This window comes from Ricinus communis, chromosome 8 (genome assembly GCF_019578655.1).
Source record: "Ricinus communis isolate WT05 ecotype wild-type chromosome 8, ASM1957865v1, whole genome shotgun sequence".
NCBI classification, from domain to species: Eukaryota; Viridiplantae; Streptophyta; class Magnoliopsida; order Malpighiales; family Euphorbiaceae; genus Ricinus; species Ricinus communis.
In genome coordinates this window covers 16,078,087-16,098,839 of record NC_063263.1, presented here as the reverse complement: position 1 = coordinate 16,098,839, position 20,753 = coordinate 16,078,087, and the positions used below count along the sequence as shown (strand labels likewise).

The 20,753-nt window shown below is 31.7% G+C and overlaps 2 protein-coding genes across 2 annotated transcripts; one reads left to right on the top strand and one right to left on the bottom strand.

Moving 5' to 3' along the window:
- The first annotated feature begins 702 nt into the window (after window positions 1–702).
- Window positions 703–2,113, top strand: LOC8266271 (ubiquitin-like protein 5). The gene is made up of 3 exons (XM_002529896.4): window positions 703–831; window positions 1,477–1,765; window positions 1,882–2,113. Exon 2 carries the CDS (start codon window positions 1,521–1,523, stop codon window positions 1,740–1,742), a length of 222 nt encoding a protein of 73 aa, XP_002529942.1. The 5' UTR covers window positions 703–831; window positions 1,477–1,520; the 3' UTR covers window positions 1,743–1,765; window positions 1,882–2,113.
- Window positions 2,114–11,283: 9,170 nt separating this feature from the next.
- LOC8266270 (auxin response factor 18) lies at window positions 11,284–15,940 on the bottom strand. Its single transcript, XM_002529895.3, has 5 exons — window positions 15,135–15,940; window positions 13,866–14,990; window positions 11,917–12,815; window positions 11,763–11,831; window positions 11,284–11,581 (listed from the first exon to the last, which is right to left on the bottom strand). The coding sequence occupies exons 2-5, from the start codon at window positions 14,943–14,945 to the stop codon at window positions 11,500–11,502; spliced, it is 2,130 nt and encodes a 709-aa protein (XP_002529941.1). The 5' UTR covers window positions 14,946–14,990; window positions 15,135–15,940; the 3' UTR covers window positions 11,284–11,499.
- Window positions 15,941–20,753: the final 4,813 nt, after the last annotated feature.

Below are 20,753 nucleotides of genomic sequence, written 5' to 3'. Positions count from 1 at the left end.
CTTGGTTTATTTTTTGCACGAGCCCCAATTGTGCTTAAAGTTACTGAATTTCAACTTTCATTTTGGGTTGAAGGAGGGGGGTGGGGGTGGGTGAGGACATTTGAACCAGACAAAGCAGTTTGTGTGGAAAAATGGTAATGCTTGTAAACAAAGCAGTTTTGATATAACAATGGTCAAGGGCCAAGATTAATATGTTCTTAATTGGTTTATATGTTAGCCAATAGAATTAGTAGATTAGATCAGTTAATGGAATCTTGTATATAAACCAGCTACAGATTGTAAAATAGGATTATCAAATATCATAATACAATATCAATTTCAATTTTTCTCCTAAACTCTTTTCATCTGTTTCTCATCTCTTTCTCTCCTAAATACAAGTTATGACTTCGGATAATAACATGAAATAACCACTATACCTGGGGAGCTGATTAGATTTAGAAGTGTAAGAGCTATTAAGAACATTAGATTAAAAAAAAAAAAAAAACAAGGCTAACAATTCCCAAATGAGAAATTCTGCAGAATAAAAAGTTTCAGATCTAACTCCAACATGCTTGATATAAAATAAAATAAAAAACTTCATGAAATTTTGTTCTTTCTTATTTTAAAAAGGAAAAGGAATCTTCTTTTGGATCTTTTTGGTGATTTGATTTCTGAATTTTAAGCTTATGGGACTTTTGAGTAGCTTTAGAGAAGAGCATTAAGTGAAAATGGCTGGAGGACCATGGAGAAGTCTTCTCTAGGCTTGTTGGAGCAGCCGCTCTTCACTCTTCCCAATTAAAGGAGAATTTGATTGGAGCAGCCACGGTGCTTGATGTTTATGTTTCCTTGGAGGCAAGTATACTCTTTTGTGCAAATATTCCTATGTAAAATAGTTCTTTCGTGGTTGCATACTGAAAACTATAAGAAATATATTTTTATTTTCCATTTTTAAAATGAAAAGTTATTTTTAAAAAAAAATAACAATATAATTTATCATTATTATAAGAATACTTTTTATTGATAAATATTTTTAAATATATCAAACACTAACAATTACATATTATTTTCCGAAGAAATAAACTACCATCTTACATATTTAGCTTGATAATAATTATTTATTTTGACTCGAATAAAATTTTAAATTATTTATTTTAGTTTGAGTAAAATTTTAAATTATTTATAGAAAAAAATTCATTCACCATGTAGCTCGTATAGTTAAGTCGGGCCTTTCACATATTTTAATGTTATACGCTAAAATAGAAAAGAATAATTCAGAATTTTAGCTTTATGAAATTGGTCATACCTTTTAGCAAAAAACAAAACCCTGAAATTGCATTTAGATTATCAAATTTGTAGAAATCGTGGCCGTGAAAATTTTTATATTGTTCGCTACCTACCAGCTTAGACCACGTGTACAGTATCGAATCTTCTAGACAATGCCACAATAATAATGTCTGCATGAAACCATTCCTCAAAATTCGTAAACTTGAATAACAGAGAGAAAAATCAAAGAAAGAAGGAAGAAGAAGAAGAAGAAGAAGATGATAGAGGTGATATTGAATGACAGATTAGGTAAGAAAGTTCGAGTCAAATGCAACGAAGACGACACAATCGGCGACCTCAAGAAGCTGGTGGCTGCTCAAACTGGCACCCGACCCGAAAAGATTCGGATTCAGAAATGGTATACTATTTACAAGGATCACATTACTCTCCAGGACTACGAGATTCATGACGGCATGGGCCTTGAGCTCTACTACAACTAAATTCCCTCCCTCTCCCTCCTCTGGTATACCTTTCTTCTAATTTCTCTTCCTTTTTTTTTTTTTTTTGCTTTTCTTTTCCTTCTGTTGTTACTTCGATAGAATACAGATCATATGTATTGTGTTTGTGTGCATCTTTCAGGTGATGCATCAAACTGTTTTATAATCAATGCCATGTTCGTGAAGAAACTAGGAAGATTATCCGAGTACGTTCTGTTTGATTGTGTAATGAGTTAATATACTAGTGTACTACTTCAATGACCAAAGTAGACTTTGTATACTTAATTGACAACTGCTTTGCTTAGCAATCATATGTATGTGTGTGTGTGGTTATGATAATTTATCATCAACGTATGTTGATTGATTTTAAATAATTTTTATCTTTTAATCTAATTATCATCACCATCATCATTCAGCAGTACACGCCTCTTCCATACAGCATATTGCATTTTGCTGGTATTGTTATCCTAAAAGATCCCAAAAGCTACTTAATTGGGAAGCTATCTGGCTGTTCCTTATTATTGGTCAATGGATAAGTTAGTGGATATCCTATATCATATAGCAATTAAAATTCATTGATTTGGATCTGCTTGGGTCCTTTATTATTTTTTGTCTTTTAGTTTAGCTGACAATTCAGATGGTGGTTAGTTCCATTTCCATGCAATCCACCTTTTAGATAGTTTTGCTCTTACCTTCGGATAGATGTACAGGCACTGTTGTTAGAGGATTTAACTGCTGATTTACTGTTTGGAGTTCAGAAGTTGAATATATACTACTAGTAAAGATTAGTTGCTCCAATCAAAACCCATAGGAAGCCTCAGATTTTTATATGCATTTGTAGCTTGTAAAGAATTCGGTAGAGAATCACATTCCAGTGCTGTTCCCTAGTTCTTTTTTCCATATAATTCCATTCTTTGGAAAAAGGATTCGTGGATATTAACAAGTGTTCCTCCAAAAATCAAATTACTTCAAACACACTAACCCCTTTCCATTCAATTTTTTTCTTTTCCTAGCAAAATTTGAGAGGACATTTGTTCACTCTTTTGTTGAGATTGCACTAAGGGCAGTTTTCAGCTGCAATTATTTTGGTCTTTACTTCTCCTTCCTTCCAGTTCAAGCTTCTCTCTGTTTCATTAATCCATTTTAATTGTTAAGCAAAAGAATATAACTGGTATCAAAATGAAAAGTGTAGATAATTCAGGCATGGAATTGTACCCCTCCGCCCTACAAAATAAAGAAAAAGAAAAGAATCCACTTCCCCTTTCTGCAGTATGCTTGTTTCAATTGTCTATTTAGAAAGAATTAACTTATAGATCACTGCCTTTATACCTAAATATCTTAAAAAATGACCTATTTATAATAGCAATCCTATATCAAAAGCACAAATGATATTTTTTTTTTTAAAAAAAAAAAAGGCTAAAGAGTAAAAATAGATGAAATTATTAACATATACTACTGACATATATAAGAAGGCAAAATAAAGCCCTATATTAGCAATAATCTTCCATTTTCTTATGTGGGTTAAAAAGGATGTAACAATTGCTTTCATCTAGGTGGGGGTAGAATTGCTGAAAGCTATATTGGAAGGTTTGCTAAACTTCCTGGATGAATTGTTTGAAATCATAGATGCAAGTCTGATTTCAACATTAAAACCTGCCTATAGCCATGGACAATGAAAACTGTCTTGCATGCCACTAGTTCTTATTTTATTATTTTTTCCTGAGCACTGTACCCTTATATGTTGCCGTTTCATTTATAGGATACGTACTATTAGTATGCGCACTCTGCTCATCTGATGAAAAAAAAAGTCCATATTATTTTAAGAGATAGAGAGAGAGAATTTACACTAGGAATTACACTTGTTCAAAGAATAAATGAGTACAAATTCAATAATCATTAACAGTACCTTTGAAATTTTGTATGAAATGTGAATACAAAGGTGGAGTGGGCAGATCATATCAGAATTGGATATATGACTTTTTTCCACATCCACTCATTTCAACTTATTTACCCAATTGATAATTTCTGCGCATAAGAGGTAGAAAATAGTATTTTTGTACACAATTTGAAGAAGAAATTTCTTTAAAGATGAATTTTTCAAAATTAGATATCACTAGACTGAATATTGAGACTTTGTCAGGGTTTTGATCCTATTTGGCCTAGACTCACATTGGGAATTTATATTTGAGATTTTAATTGGTGACCATACACAGACTTTATAAATAGGACTGCCACCTAAATATTTTCTGGCTTTTATCGCAATAGTTTTGAGGTTCCTTTCCTGGAGAGTGTAAGAAAGTATTCCTGGTTGGTAAGGACAACACTGTCCCTCACTATCACATTGTGTTGAGAGTATATTGGCTTGAGCTTTCATTTTCATACTTTTGTTGGGTGGACTTAACTTTATGAAAAGGGCAAGCCATGTAATTATTTATCTTGTTGACTGCTCTATATGTCTGTGATTTTAGTCCTCGTGCAAATCAATCTCTCAACAAGCAGGTGACTAACTTTTAATGCTCACTCAGTTCATTTGTTCTGTTTTTGGCATTCTTCATCCTTTTTTTTCCAGGATTTCAGTCATGTTCTGTGTCTCCCGCTGTTTTATCTCCTTAGAATCCAAATAGGAGAGCAGTTAAAGGTAAAATATGATGGAGAAAGGTGTATATTACTGTTGCTGATCTGGGACTTGTGTCCTAGGCTAATCATATGAGACCATTGTGGAAACATCATTTATATTAGTTTTGATTTGCTCTTTTCAGAGCTTTGAATTTAAGCATTCTGATTATGTTGCATTTGACTAATACCAACATCACTTTCCACTTTGAGAGAGGATGAACATTATGATGATTTAGATATTTAGATCATTTGCATGTGGAATGCGGAATTCATCAACTTTCAAACCCCATTCATATCTTTGTCTACTGCATGTTTTTATTACCTTTTCCTATGCGTTCCACTGGCTCTCTTCATGCGGCCCACAGTATTAATGCCTCCTTTCAAGTATAGTATTCCTTCTCCATTGGATGCCTAAAATTGTGTCTGATCTTAGGCATCCCATCAAGGATTTTGTGGCATTTGCCGTTAAAACATCACTTTTAGCTGTGGTGGTTTCATGTAAGTGTTATCCACTGCAAATTGTGGCCACCATGATTATATGCTGCTCTAGATTGGGACCTTGAATTTGATGCTATTCTTGTTTGCTTACCTTTCATTTCAAGAATGACAAGGTTGGGGACATCCTTGCCCCATTAATTTCATTTTTTCAATCGATGCCTGTGCAATGTTAGTGTCCCACTAGCTTAGCTGCACCTCTTGTTTGAAATTTAACTTTATGTTTGTAAAACTGGATATCAAGCATGTAAACCCAGCAGTAGAATGCTTTACAAGCTTCTGGGTTATCCTTTCCTCCAACTGGAAAAGCTTTTGCAGTTTTATGCCAAATTACAGTTGTTTTAGCATTACTTTGGATGATTTCCAAGTTCTTTACAGTTGTTTATGCATTGAGATGTTCATATGGAAATATGAAACTTTACATATTGAGATAGAGAACAGGATAGTTTGCAAGGCTGACTCCTTAGTGGTAGTTGACGGTTGAAATAACCACAAGAAGGAAATTCCTTGGGAGATCAAACCTATTGTTTAAGGGTATCAGGAGTTGAGCAATTGCTTCTGATTATTGCTCTTTTGTTTACATTAACAGATCGTGTAATGTAATTGCAGACTGGGTTCCTAAATATTACTCGTTGGACTTGTAATCTCAGTTGGTTTTTGGTGATTCCTGATGAGCTGGAGCAGTTACTTTTACATCAATGATACGAGTATCACTTTCAGACCAAAAGAAAAAAGAGGAAACAAACAGCAGCAAATTGACTATTGCACATGATTCCTATAGCAGAAGCTGTGTTATTTAAGCATTATTATACAGTTTTAGCTGTAGAAGAGGCATCTATTTACATATATGGTTGCATGCATGTAATATTCTTTGATCAAGTGCTACAAAGAAAAGCAAAAAAGAAGAAAGAAAGAAAAAGAAAATGGGATGTATAATTCAAAAGATAGAGGCAATCTTTACGTTTAGAGATGACAAAGACAAATTACCAAACATATTCATCTTCTCTATAATGCAATAATTTAATGATGAGCTTATGGACTTTATTATATGAAAATGCTCTCTCTTTTTTAAGTATTGCTTATACCTTTTTTTTTTTTTGGAAAAAAGAAAATAATTAAAGTTATTTTTTTAACCATATCACACATGCATATCTCTTATTTGTTAATCTTGAAATGACACCATTGCTATTGTTTTAGTTTTATCATTTTAGCCATTAAAAAAAAACATTCGTTCTTGACAACTTTAATTTGCCGTACCTTTCTACACATTTCTGATTTTGGACAATTCTTCGTCATATTTTGTTTCCCTTGCTTTGGAATTGGAGTCATATAGAAGAAGGACTTATTAGTAATTTTTTATTAAATAATTTTGGTTGCATGATGTTGTGAGTTATCCACTCAAATCTCAAATAACCATTAGCATTATTTATCCTCTTATCCTATGCTCTGTAATATGTACATGCTAAAAATAAAGAAAAAGAAAGTTACCAATATTTAATATTATAACAAATGGAATGTTATTTTATTAGATAAAAATATTTGAAAAAATGCTTCCTAATAAAATAAGTGGAACAACCTTTAAAATTAGGGTCACATGTATATTTATGTTTTTGAAGTTTAAATTTTTAGTTCGATCAATGATATATTTTAAAGTTTTTAGTTGTGTATAATTATTAAACTCAAATAAATTTGATTTGTTTGCCTTTTCCCTTCTAATCTATAATTCTTCTTCTTCCCCCTTTTTTTTTTGTTTATTTTTTGACATATGTGACAGATTAATTGATTGAAATGAAACATACTTTGTAAAATGGTATGATTTTTTTTAGAATACTTATCAACCAAACATATCAATTTCGAGTTTCAACTTTCACGGAATATGCATTTCTGGCAGCTCTATGTTATGATTCCAAGCTATACTTATAAATTTAGTTATAGTTTTTTCTTACTTCTTTTCTCATACAACAAAATTTTTTTATAATAAATAATTTCTTAAAAATATCGATAATTTTCTTTTCTTCTTTACTTCAACAACTAGAAAAGTTTTGAATTTAAATTTATTCACCAACTTGTACTAATATTAATTAAAATTCATCAAATTTATATTAGGTATAAAAAAAATTACTTTTTATTATTATTTTTAGAGTGGATATAAGTAGGAATTATATCATTTACGTAGCTCAGATTCTATTTGGACCTTCAAATAATTAAGAAAAAAAAAGAAGAAAATGATTGGAAACTGTGATTTTCTTTCATTTTTATAGGTGATGAGAACATACAATGAATTTTATCTCCATCAAAGAAAGAAAAATAACTCTACCACACCCCTTAATGCCAAGACAAGTAATAAAAAGAATCGATACTTCAAAATATCGAGGTTCGCGATAATCTCAAAATGTCATGGGAAAATATCGTGTTATATCTACCAAGGTAACCAGACTGGTACCAACCAGCGGTTAAGACGGATAGAGAATCATGGATCATCAATTAACTGATCCGCGCGAAGATATTCGCAGCCGTACACGTAAGATAATCAGGAGCCTTTACATTTTTACACGTAACCGCTTGGTAAACTTTACATTTTTTTCGTTCTGATTTTGATCGAAATGCATAAGGAACTCCCCCTTTGTGGGGTCCACCGCACGAGCGGGTCTTGAGGCCACGTCACCATATCTCTGTCGTTAACTATCCTTCAAACGCCTTATTTCGCCAACTTCATACAGCGCTTTAAATTTTTCCTTTCTTTCTTTGTCGAGTACATAGTTTAGGGCTCCTCTTCACATAATAATAATAATAATAATAATAATAATAATTTTTCCTTTCTTTTTTTTCTTTTTATTTAATTGGTTACTATAGTTCTCAATTTCACATGCACAATTCTTCTAAAAAGAAATATTGGCAGTAAAGAAAGGAGAGGTGTTTTGACTTCTTGAAAATGGGAAGGCCAAACCAAAATATTTAAAATTCATAAACATGTCTGTTATTCAATTATTATACCCTTTAGGGGATTCTTGGATCTTGCACAACCAACACTAAATTTCTTTTTGTCCAAACCCATGAGTGGAGTATAGCTTATACCTCCAATCTCAATTCAATTTTCTTTTTCCTTTTTTAAAAGTCCCATTAACTGTTCTTTGTTGGATTCAGCACTCTATGCTTATTTTCTTCACCTCCCAATGCATTGATCTTGAGGCTTTCTTTTTCCCCATAGCTCTCCATTAATGACCATTTGATTTTTGGAACTTTCATGAAGTAATGCACTTTTTTTTTTTCTTTTCTTTTATCTACTGTATTCATGTACTTCATTAACATTCCCACATTATGTAATAGTCCCGTTTCTATAATAATCTTATTTTACCACTATATTGATGTATCACTAGCACAGATAATTCACAGATGGATTAGTATTTATTTAAATGGGACTACATAGAATAATAATAACATTTTTAATTATAATTATTAAAGCGTCTAAAAGAAAAGGAAGAAAAGAGAGAGAGAGCAGTGGGGAGAGAATCCAGAGGCAAGAAAGGGTAGAGAGAGGTAATGTCTTTAATGAAGCTAATGAGAAATTTTATTGTTGAGATTTGATTGCTGAAATGGTAAAAAGAGGAATCCCCATTGAAGAGAAACCAGATCCCATAATCTAAGGGTTTGGAACTGAAAAACATAACAGATTAAAACTAGACATACAAAAAACAAAACCAAGTTGCTTTGATAGATGTTCTTGTCTTTGCATTTACTGCCTCCTCTCCCTTGATTTCACTCTTTTAGCCCTCTTTTTTCTATATTCTTCTTGACCTTTTGACTACTTGACTTAGCTACCTTAGGATTTTGAGGACATCCACCATTTATAAACTTTTAAGGAAAAATAATCAACACTAAACAATATAAGCACTCACATGCACAAAGTGATAAATTGATAACTAAAAAGTGTATTCAAGTCAAGTTTAAATTAAAAAAGATAATAATAAAATGATATATCTGTCTTATTTTATAAAAATTAAGAAATTTAGAATACATAAATGATGTCATTAGAATTATTTATAGAAGATAATGATATCTTAATAAATATGTATTCAATTAAATTAAGCTTTGTTTATAAAAAAATATATTTTTAAAAATATTTCTGGTAATTAGAAGTTAAATAAATGAATTTTAAAATTTCACAGCAAAAGTTTAAAAGAAAATCCCCCAAAAATTGGAAAAATAAAAAAGGGGGAAATGAGGGAAGGAAAAGCAAGTGGTTGGAGTCAAATCCAAAGCCCAAAGGCGGAACAAAACCAAAAGGCCCGGCCACCAAAACGGCGACACAAATGGGACCGCACGTGCTCATTCTAGTTGGTCTTTGGTCCCACTTGCATGTGTGCATGTCTTATTTATTTTAATTTTTTAATAGTTATCTTAATTACTACTTACTGTTCTGTTGTTATTCATTAATGATTTCCTCTTGCAATATCTTTTTGTTTATTCATTTCTTTTATTATTAAGACTTCGATTTTATTTAAATTTGAGCTCTTTCTATTAAATTAAATTATAAACGAAATAATATAATAATTTACTATTTTTTTAATACAGTAAACTCAAAAATTTAAAAATTTAAAGAAAATAAAGAATTTTGGAGGGTGATATATTTATAGATTTTATAAAATTACTCATTTAAAATTGAAATTTGGTCGTTTTGGCAGACTACGCTGGAATACTGCTTTACTTATTTTGATAATCTCCATTAAAAGAAAAATAAGAATTCATTCAAATTAATGAAGAAAAAAGAATAGTTGATGTGGGGTTCATGAGTAAAGACCAATTGTGTCTCCATAATAAATGGTCCATTTATTGATGGGCGAACGACGGGGATTGAACCCGCGCATGGTGAATTCACAATTCACACTGCCTTAATCCACTTGATTACATCCGCCCCTACTCCCGGTTTCAGTCTCTATCTATGATTAGATCCTTTCTGAACTCTCCTACCTTATGACTGCAGATAGGCTAATGTGCCTTTACTAATATTAGAATATAAGACCTTTCTTTTTCAAAGTCAAGTTTCTCGCTTAAAAAGATTACAGGGCCGCTCACGCGACTTTCCTTCAGCTGGCTCCGCCCTATCTATTTCTATATTTATGTGGTCTCTACTCTCAAAATGTAGGCATTTTCAAAGTTTGAAAATGGAACACAAATAGCAGGATTTGGTATTGAAATTAAAATTCTTCAAAAAAAAAAAAAAAAGAAGAAGAAGAAGAACATGGGTATTTTTAAAAGAAATTAAAAAAAAAATGATGTCTTTAAAGAGCTGGGCAGACCAAAGTAGACCCAGCCTGGCCGTAAAGCTGTTGGAACAGTCAAACACTAGTCATGTTTTCAGGATTTTTCTTTTTGCAGATCCCAATTTCTGGATAAAAAAAGGTTAACCCCCTGCCATTTCTCCAACATATTTAATTATTAAAAAAAAAATTAGAAATCAAAGAAATAAGTTTCAAATTAGGATGAATCTATCGTTACTCTGTTGGGTGTTTGAGATCAGATACCAGCATATCACATCAAGTTATCAATAGATTCTTAAATACAGATCGCCGGTCCATCAAATATGAGCTAAACACATATTTATATAGTTTGAAAATTTTACTATTTAGTTAGTTCAATATAATTTAATAGATATTTTAATTTTTTATAACATTTTAAATTTTTTTAATATATATATTGTACGAAAGTATTTAGAAAATTATTAAAAATTTAAGTATATATTTAATTATATTTTTTTTAAAAAAATATTATATTAAATTAAAAATTAAAAATATTTAAACATTTAAAAAATAAAATTGAAGTATTTATTAGATCAAATAAAAAATTAAAATATTAAATTGTCAATGGAATATAAATCTAGAAATATAAATATGCATTTAGTAAAAAAATGTGTTATGTACGAGCATGTAGGCTGTCATGAAAATACTTTGAAGGATGGATAGGATGGTTAAATGGCAGGATTAGAAAGTACAATACACCAGCAAATGCCAAATCAAGAATGCATTGCCAACTAAAATATAACAGAATCTTTAAAAAAGAAGAAAAAGAACAACCTTAACTTTCAGGGGTATATTCCAACTGATGACAGACAAACAAACTAACAAACAAATAAACCAAAAAGAACCTCAAAAAACACAGCCCTACTTACTTCACCAGGTGAGAGTTCAGTGATCTGTCTGCAGCACTTCAAACGTTTATATTGTGAAAATCCCACAAGTGATGAGTAAGTTATAAAAGTTGGTAAGGTGCTTAATTCAAGAAGCACATTCTTCACTTCTCTGCTCTTTTTAGGCTATTATATATTCAAAGGGTTCTGTCATCCATAACTTCATATTTTATCTACCACTCGATTTGAAACAGTAAACACCGCCTGCTAAACCATGTCTAAGCAGAATTCCATGAGCTAACAATCTGGTTTAGAGCAAAACACAGGTGAATGTAATATTAACCAGAAATATTCAGTACAAGAAACACCAATGCTAATAATAAACACATTCAGAGATTAGCTTTAACAAGCGTGTTCGGAGTTCTATCATAGCCAGTTTCTCCTATATAACATCAACAACTGCAAACTCTTTTCAACATCTAGTTATGCTAGTTTTAGCATCTACTCTCATATTCCGCACTACGTTTATGCGAATATGCTCAAGGGGTCAGCCTTATTTGATGCCTCTAGACCATTTTCAGTACTCCGCATCCCTCTGATCCATGGCCTGCAAGATTACAGAAGCTTTGTTCAGTGACGGAATGTTTGCAACGCCAACAAATTTGAGATTCTAAATGAAAGGAGTGTTAATTAAGAAAGAATATTTTAATTTGAATGTTTTTTCACAGAAGGCTTGGGAATGAAAAGATTATGTGCTGAGAAATGGAGTTTGTTTTTTCTCTGCTTACCTTCCAATATTATCACTGCTAGCTGGATTCATCAGAATTGTCAACCTTTTTGCAGTTTTTGCGAAGACACTGCATTACCGAGAACAATGAAAAGAAAAGACTTAATAAAGTGTAGTACTGAGGAAAGCTTGAATTTTTCTTTTACAGTTGGTACCTGAATGGTTCATCTCCAGTCTGTCTAATAGCACCTGCTGCATCCCGATATAGCACATGGTGCAACATCTCTGATCTTTCTATTCCAAACATGTTGGCTAGCCTACTATACAGCTCTTCATAAGAACCAAGAACAGATAGGTCAAGCGTCCGACCCACGTCTTCTGATTCCAAGAAAACCTTGCAATGACCAGCATCCAAGCCAGTTTCAGTGGTATGAAGACTCTGCCATGATAAGCCAGTACTGGCTGACTTTTCTGGTGAAGTTTGTTTCTCAGGTGTAGATCCTAAAACATCATGAATTTTTGCTTTTTCTGGACTCTCATCAGATGAAAGTTTCTTACTAAGAACTTGCGAGACTGCATCAGTAGAACAGCTACGAGAAATCTGCTGCTCAGTTAGTATTGGTTGACCAAAGAGTACAAATTGATGCCTTTTTACATTATCAGATTTCTCTGAATTTGTATTGGAGTTCCCCATTGTCAATAAGCAAGATAAATTCTCATTGCTGTTTGTGTTGCTTTTCATGAAACTTTCAGAAACTCTAGAATGTGAGTTGAACCGCTGGAGACTGGACAAAAACAGCCCTGACTGCAGTTTGTTAAGCTGGAGATCTGATAAAGATATCCCAAATTGCGCATGCCTGGCTCCCTGTATGCCTGCAGGAGTGTTATCAGATAGACAACACAAAGGGCTGCTAGGGCCAAGGGGGTTGCCTGAAAAAGACGGCAATTGAAATTGGCCGTCAAGGGGGAAGTCTAAGTGTTGCGGGAGCCGCAACTTCTTTCTTGGAGGTGAGAAGGGTGACAGGTGGATGACTGGCATATTTGATACCAATTCAACCAACCATGGGCTGACACGTTTTACATTTTGCAGCAAATCTGGCTCATCCCATGTTACCTGCAATGGGGATTTGCAGAGATATGTAAGGACCAAGAATACAAAAAGCAAAATAATAGAGCAGAAAACGATTTCTTGCATTTGAGAATCTTGAAAGAATGTTCCATGTAACACATGAATTAATGTGTTATAATTTGATAATCAGAGAGTAATTTGAATAATTGAAAAAGGAAACAAAATAATAATAGACATTGATCATCCCCAAAACAAATCATACAGAGTTAGATTAAAGAAATATCTATATCTCTGCATCAATTTCTACAGAAAACCCCAACTAATTTTTTTGCTAAAAAAGATACAGATTATGCATTTCTGGTAACTTACATAATAAACACCATAAATTGTCCATCATTTATTGATATTACTATCCACTTCCATGTGGAGCTTATTAAACAATCAAAGGACAAAAATTTACAATTTGACATTGTACAGTATAAGGGGGTAATAATCACTATACAGATCAAGAAAATCATAATACTCAGAGAACTCCTAAATAAAGAGCTGAATGACAAAATGATGTGGACCTTGTCAATCAATATGGTATAAAAACAACCCTTTCAACATAAATGAGCAGGTAAATGTTATAATTAAGAATAGTAAATGTACCACCACTGATTCAAAAGATATACCAGAAACCCATTTAAATGCAACTAAAGAGTTGGTGTTTTCAGGCATCAAAAAGAGGTTAGCAGTTGCAGATTATCGCTGACAGAAGATATACAATAACTGATTACCCAAGAAGCAAAAGGAATGAAACAAGAAAAAATGCTGCCAGTTGAAATGGCAGATGAGGAAACCATAAGTAGTATAACATCCACAATTTCATCCTTGAAGAATTTGTTAATAATGGGGCCTGTCATATACACTGAAAGCCAATTGACTTTATTTTTTTTTACAATAAAAGGACGCAAGTTTGAATGCTTAACAACAAGAACACAGAATAATGCAAAGTATCATCAACTTAAAATCACTAAACAAATACTAATTGAGCAGCAAAAGTTGCAATAAGAATCACTTGAGATTGATAGAAATAGATTTTAAGTGTAGAACCTGGAGAAGTCGCCAAGGTGAATTAGGCCACCGAATCGGATCAGCCACCTGAACAGAAGCAATAGTACCCATGAACCAGCTAATCCTTGAAGAATCCTCTGTCTCAAAGGCCATCTTAAACCTCATTCCAGAGCACCACTGGATCCTGGTCGAAGCTCTAACCGAAGAGGCCTTAACACAAAACTCTGGTGTGCTTGCCCGTGGATAGTAAACAACCTCAAACGGTTGTCCATTGGCAGCAAGAGCTGCTGACTCCAAAACCTCTTCAGCCTTTACTCTTACTTTCCCTCTTATGCCACCTCCATTTCTCAATCCTTTACTCTCGTCTTCTTTCAGAAAAAGTGAAAATCCACCAGTATATGGGTTAACACAAGAAGCATTTGTTGTCCAGCCAGAAGGCGGGGATGATTCAGGCCCATTTCCACCACCGATACCCCTCTTAGCACGGCGGATACCAACACAGAGATCACCACTTTCAGCTCTTAAAAACACAATTGAATCACCAGCTACTAACTTTTTCTGGTTTACGAAAGTACTCCAACCAGTAGTTAACAGATGCCTTCTTGGTGTCCCCCTATAAATATGCCTGAACTTCCATATCTCACCATGAACATCCTTAGCAACAACCGTCTGAACCGGTGGATCAGCAGAGTAATCCAAACGGGGAAAAATAGTCTCAGCACAATATCTTGGCACAGAAAATCCGCCACCATTATTAGCATCAGATTGGGTTAATGTCTTAGCAAAAGAAGTAGGCTTTTCTGTGCTATTAGTACCATTAGTACTAGTATCACATAAACCAATTTCATCACCAAAATCAAGCTCATTACTTGGCAATGGAAAAAGACTAATCTTTGCATATACTTCATCAGTTTCTGAATCAGCAAGGTACTTAACTCCGGCGACTCTGCAAAGGACAAGAGAAGGGATTCTTGAAGAGAAATCAACCGGCGATTGAGAATGCTCGGCATGGCCTTGAGGGAAGTAAAAGACTTTCGAATTAATTGGAGGGATCTGAACCATGCTTCCTGCACAGGCATGCCATAGCTGTGGATCCAACCTCTTTTCCACTTCTTTCATTGCTTTTTTGTGGCGGTGGTGAAAAGGGTTTTCTTAGATATGTAACTAACAAGAAAATCAAAGTGAGAAATCGAAAATCAAAATCAAATTTAAAGTTTAAAAGTTTAACTGAAACAAAATTTTGAAAGATACAGTTCATTAATTGAAGAGTAGAATATTTTTCTTTTAGTAATAATATAATTTTTTTACCTGTTGTTGCTGTTAAGTGCAAGAGAAACAAACACTGTGCGGTGAACCACAGAAACTGAGCAAACAGAGAACACTTCTGCTTCTCTCTCTCTCTCTCTCTCTCTATCTCTCTGTGCTACTTCTAACCAAGAATCAAACTTTAACAGCCCCTCTCTGTCTGCTACTTCTAACCAAGAATCAGACTTTAACAGTCTCTTTATGTATCAAAGATTGAACATTTACTCCCAACAAAAATAAACATTCAAATTCATCTCCAGTTATATAGTGATAATGAAAAAGAATACCCAATTTCTCCTCTAGGCTTGGAAAAAGCTTTTAAGCTATAATCTCTACCTTCACTTTAAAGAAAGCAGAATTTTTGAAGAACGTGAGACAGACACAGTAAGTATATATATTTCCATGCAGAGACAGACACAGAGACATTTAATCACCACTGATCAGATTTTAACTTAAGCAGCAGAAAGCAGGAAGCAGAGAAGGGTATCATATACTATCATCATCAGCTTCTTTAATCAATCTCACCACCCATTTAAACCCAAGAAATAAAAAACCCAACAATTTTTCCCATATTACTACCCATTTTCACTAAACTCCAAAACACAAAGCTACTCTTTTTCTCTTTTCTTCTCCCTCGTTAAAGATTCACTCTCAAAATTATTTCTCTTTTTTTCTTTTTGCCCTTTTGTTGGTTTCTTTAATCTATCAGATCTCACAAACTCCAACTCTCTGACTCTCTCTCTCTCTCTCTACAGAACCGAAAAGAAACAAATAAAGAAAATCTTGAATGGACACATAAAGTAAAACCAAGTGTTAATTTATTGAACTAGGGTATTTATTGTTTTTCTTCTTTTCTCTTAATTTCTTTTATCATGATTAACTCTTCTAGTGATATTTTGATAAAAATATCGCGATATTTATGGTTTGTGACCTCTAGTATATGGGACAAAACATAACTCAACCATAGTTAAAATAAATAAATTTTTGTCGGATTTGATTTCCAAAAAAAAACCAGTAGTTAATTAAAAGGCCCATTGGATTACCGGACGGGTCCAGGTTCCGGTCAGATGGTTGGTCTTTTAAACGCTCATGTAGAGCGCGTGAGTATTGTTAGGGGCTAGTGATTGGAGGATTTCGTTCCACGCGCTTTTAACGATTGTTAAGAGGAAAGTAAATGAGTCGGCGATCTTTTGGTCCGGATTGTGTACGTAGTGCTGACCTGAAGTGGAAGATTAGTGATAGTGGAAAAGAAAAAATCAATAAAATTATATTTTTAGAATAACAGTTGTTATTATTATTATTATTATTATTTCTCATGAAAAACAGAAAATAATGTTTAAACTATTTTGTTTTTAAATGTTCCAATGTTACGAAATGCAAATGAAACGAACAAATATATTATTTAACATAAGAACCCTAATTAAAAAGCCTTTTTTTTTTTTTTTGAAGTGTAAGTTATTGTTTTCTTTAACAGAAAATAAATAAGGACAGTGGGGACTATTCAATTATTGCAAGGACCAGTTGCTTTTTTTCTTTATTTTTATTTAGGTCTCCATTTTATTCAAATATGCTTTATATATTAAGTAATAATTTAGTCCTTTTGTGATATAACTTCTTTTTTTTTTTTGTAAATTAAATTAGAAAGATAAATCAACCAGGATATATGGACAAACAATTAAAAATAAAGTAAAATAACTTGTTTTTAAATAAGGGTGATCACGGTTTCATTAACCGAACCGTTGACCATTTTTAAAAATCTAATTATATATATTAGTTTTTAAATTTATTAAATTTTAAATTTAAACTATCAGTATCGGTTAACCAGTTATGGTTAATAGATATCTACAGTACGGTTAATCGAATTTTTTGATTTTTAACTATATCTTAATATATCATTGTGATTATTATCTATTGTAAAGTTATGTCAAATATTATGTAATTTGGTGATTAAACAAAAAGAAAAATGAGATATTATATGTATGATGGGTAAACAGGGTTCCATTAGAATTATTAAAGAAAAAAAATCCTTGGATATAAAGATCACCTAACAGTAACTGATTCTTTGGATTGACATAAATGTAATCTTTATATTTGGATAGTAAGATGGTTGAATTTTGTATTAGTGTAAATAAAATTAAGATACTATCAAGACGGCAAATTCATGCAAAGAAAAGCACTACATGTTCCCGGATGAGGCAAAAAGAGTCCTTTCTTCTATTCTTAATATTCGATTCCTTTGCTCTCTTTTTGTAATTTCTTGACAATATATTCTTTTTTCCTTTTCTCTTTAACCAAAAAAAAATAAAGGATTTTGTCTTTTTCCATCCTTGCTAACCTCATCACAAGCATCTATACAATTAGTATGACATGTATTATATTATATATATATATATATATATATGTTAATTGAAGCAAATATTTCAAATTTTTTAATTGTCTTTTTGTATATAAAGAAATAATTGATGACAAATTATATAATAACAACTAATTGGATATTCTTACTTAGGATTTTGCCTTTATTATAAGAAATCGTGATAGAACGACGACGTATATCTATAAATTTCTTAAATGTATTTATGAAAAGTTTATTTTCTTTATTGTTCCAGTAATTAAAAGAAAAGTTCAAGAGGCTTGTAATGTATGGATCTTAACCATATATCCTGACCGACATGAGAGCCTTATGTGGATGGTAACAATACAAGAAGCATCATTTTGAAAGAGATAGCTAATAACACTTCACATTGAAGTGTCCTAACATTGTTATCCATCTCCATTTTTCTCATGTTGTTTGATATAATGGCAAATGTGGTCACACATCACCCTCTTACCTGAATTGTACAAAATACAAAGTGATTCATCATAAAGTTAAATGAGGTCGAGTCCCTTTTGTATTGCAAATTCATATATGTATATAGATGTATTTGTCTAATGAGGATGTACAAGCAATAACATTAGGAAAAGTTTGTATTTTGATGGGTTAAGGTTTTGTTCTAAACTTAGTTTCTTGAAATTAAAAATTGTTAATTAGAAAAAGAAAAAACAAAAAAGAAACCATATGGAAGAAAACATGCAAAAGTATCTTTCCAAATATAAGCCTCCAAAACAAACATAGACAAAGACTATATACCATTTGGGACACTGAAAACATTTGATTTTGGCTAAGTCTCTTTTATTTCACTAACATCAACATTGCAATTTGCCTTCCTTTTTAAGCAAATTATTCCTAATTTGTGAAGCTTGATAGAGTTCTTTTTTTGTATTCTTTTAAAGATTTCAAGCCTTTTTGTCTTTGCTTTAAGACAACTACTTCTCTCTAATCCACTCAAGACTTGGACCCAAAACTACTTTTTTACATAAGGGTGAAAATTCCAACAAGCTACCCCTTTCATATATATATACATATAAACAACAATTAATCTTATAAATATTTGTCTAATCACAACCCTAATGGTTGATTTTAATTAATTTTTCAGCAAAAGCAAAGAGACCCAAGAATCAACCATTTAAAAAAGGTGCATCAACTAAAGAAAAAATAAAATAAAATTGAAGGCCTTTTGGTGAAGTAAAAACATCAGTAGAGACACACAACATCAAGAAAATCAGTTAGACAATTAAGACTTTTCTTATTATATGCAGATAGAGAGGCCGAGAAATACAAAGAAAGCATAGAGAGGAAAACCAAAAGGAAAGGCTTTTAAAAGAAACGATATACAAAGCGGTTGGTGAAGAATCGACATTGATACCGACACAATATACAGGCATCATCATCTTCATTGTATTACAAGGATGTGACAACCCTATAGTATTCTTTTGTAATAACATTTTCTTTTTTAAAATACATATATATGTATATAAATATAGATGGGTATTTTAGGCAAAACCTTATCTTATCTTCATGTATATTATTGAGGACAATTTAGCCACAGTTCCACTTTGCCGTCCCTTGCTACACCCAACCAACCACATGCTTAAGGTGTTTGCTAGGGTTAGCATGTTGGATTGTCCTTCACTATATGTGGTCCAATAGATAAAGCAAAACAAAAATAATGGCATGTTATTTCACATTTAAATCTTCCTTTTTCCTTTCATTTAATTAAGCAAGAAATTAAACTGCGTTTGAATCGGTTTTATGTATAAATTTGTTAATTAATTTTAGAATTATATTAAAATTACCAAAATCGATTAGTTATATTATATATCATCAATTATCGAGATTTATTTCCACAAATATAAATATAAACATTTTGTTATTTTTATTGATAAAACTATAATATATAGATTTTGGTTAAGAAACTGAAAAAGGTATTAGGTGGGAATTTTAGGTACCATGAAAGTGGAGGTGGAACGTATTAATAATAGAAAGAATGAACAAAAATAGCGTATTTAGCTAACAAGTCAGTAATTAATAAGTGACAAGAAAATTAAGTAAACCGAGTCATTGCATGTTGAAAGGATTATGATATGCATAGAATAAAACCAATATTTTGATCCCAATCATGAATTGGAAAGGGAATGTTCTTGGTCTAACCCTGGACCAATATTGCCATAGACAAAAAAGAAAAAGAAAAATAGAGAGCCTTTCTTTTTAGAAAAGAAAAAAAAAAAGAATTTATTGCTTATTGGATGTATATGATTTACACTCTCCTATGTCATAATTTAGTCACTAATAATTTAAAGCTAAATCCATCAAATTTAATCACCATACTTTGTCCATCTAGAAACCAATTGAATTTATTAACAAATAATATGCTTGGCAGCACATTCTACTTTCTTGCAACAGCCCTAAACGAAATTTTAATTTTTTATACATAATTATTGTATGTTTGGAACTTCTTTTTCTAAATTATTTTCTTTTGGCTTTTAACATTTAATTTTTAATATAAGTGGATAAATTATTTCCATAAAATAACTATTTTAATAAAACAACAACTAGAAAATATTAAACTTTTTTTTTTAATTCTAATACATTAAATTTAAGAATTTCAAAACTTTTTCTTGATATATGATATGTATAAAAAAATAAATAAGTAAAATTTAAAAAAAAAACATCAATGAGGTGAAATAACCAATACCCCACAACACAAATAATGAAGCTTGGTTGGACCATATTAATTGTGGGCTGAAATCTTATATAATTAAGCATGGAATAGTTGTAATCGAAGGCTTACAACCAAGAATATTAGCCTTTACAAACTAAAATAGACGGGCCATCCTCATTGCCATCTTCTTAATTTCTCTTAATTAACCAAAAAAAGTGTACATAATAATGTACCAACAAACCTCACAAAATTGATATACCAATCTTTCCTTGGAGGACCAAATATTTCTTAGAATATAATGCGGACTCGCACTCCAACTCAATAGTGTTTTAAAAATTCAAATTTTTTTTAAAAAAAACCATACATTTTCTATTATTATTTTAAAAGTTACACAAAACTTATTTATAATATCACTAATTTTAAAAATTGATCATAACTTTCATTCTGTTTATTTTAATTATAATATTTTTAATGCAAAATTTGTTAAACCATTGATTGCTTATCTTGTAATATAAGAGAATAGATATTTAAATCTGCATCAATTATTTTTGGAAAGGAAATTTGTATTTATTTCACGATAATC

Coding starts and splice junctions, on each gene's coding strand:
- LOC8266271 (XM_002529896.4), top strand. CDS start 1,521: ATGATAGAGGTGATATTGAATGACAGATTAGGTAAGAAAGTTCGAGTC.
- LOC8266270 (XM_002529895.3), bottom strand. CDS start 14,945: ATGAAAGAAGTGGAAAAGAGGTTGGATCCACAGCTATGGCATGCCTGT. Junction 12,816..13,865: donor CACCTTGGCGACTTCTCCAG/GTTCTACACTTA, acceptor TCCCCATTGCAG/GTAACATGGGATGAGCCAGA. Junction 11,832..11,916: donor ACTGGAGATGAACCATTCAG/GTACCAACTGTA, acceptor TCGGTAATGCAG/TGTCTTCGCAAAAACTGCAA.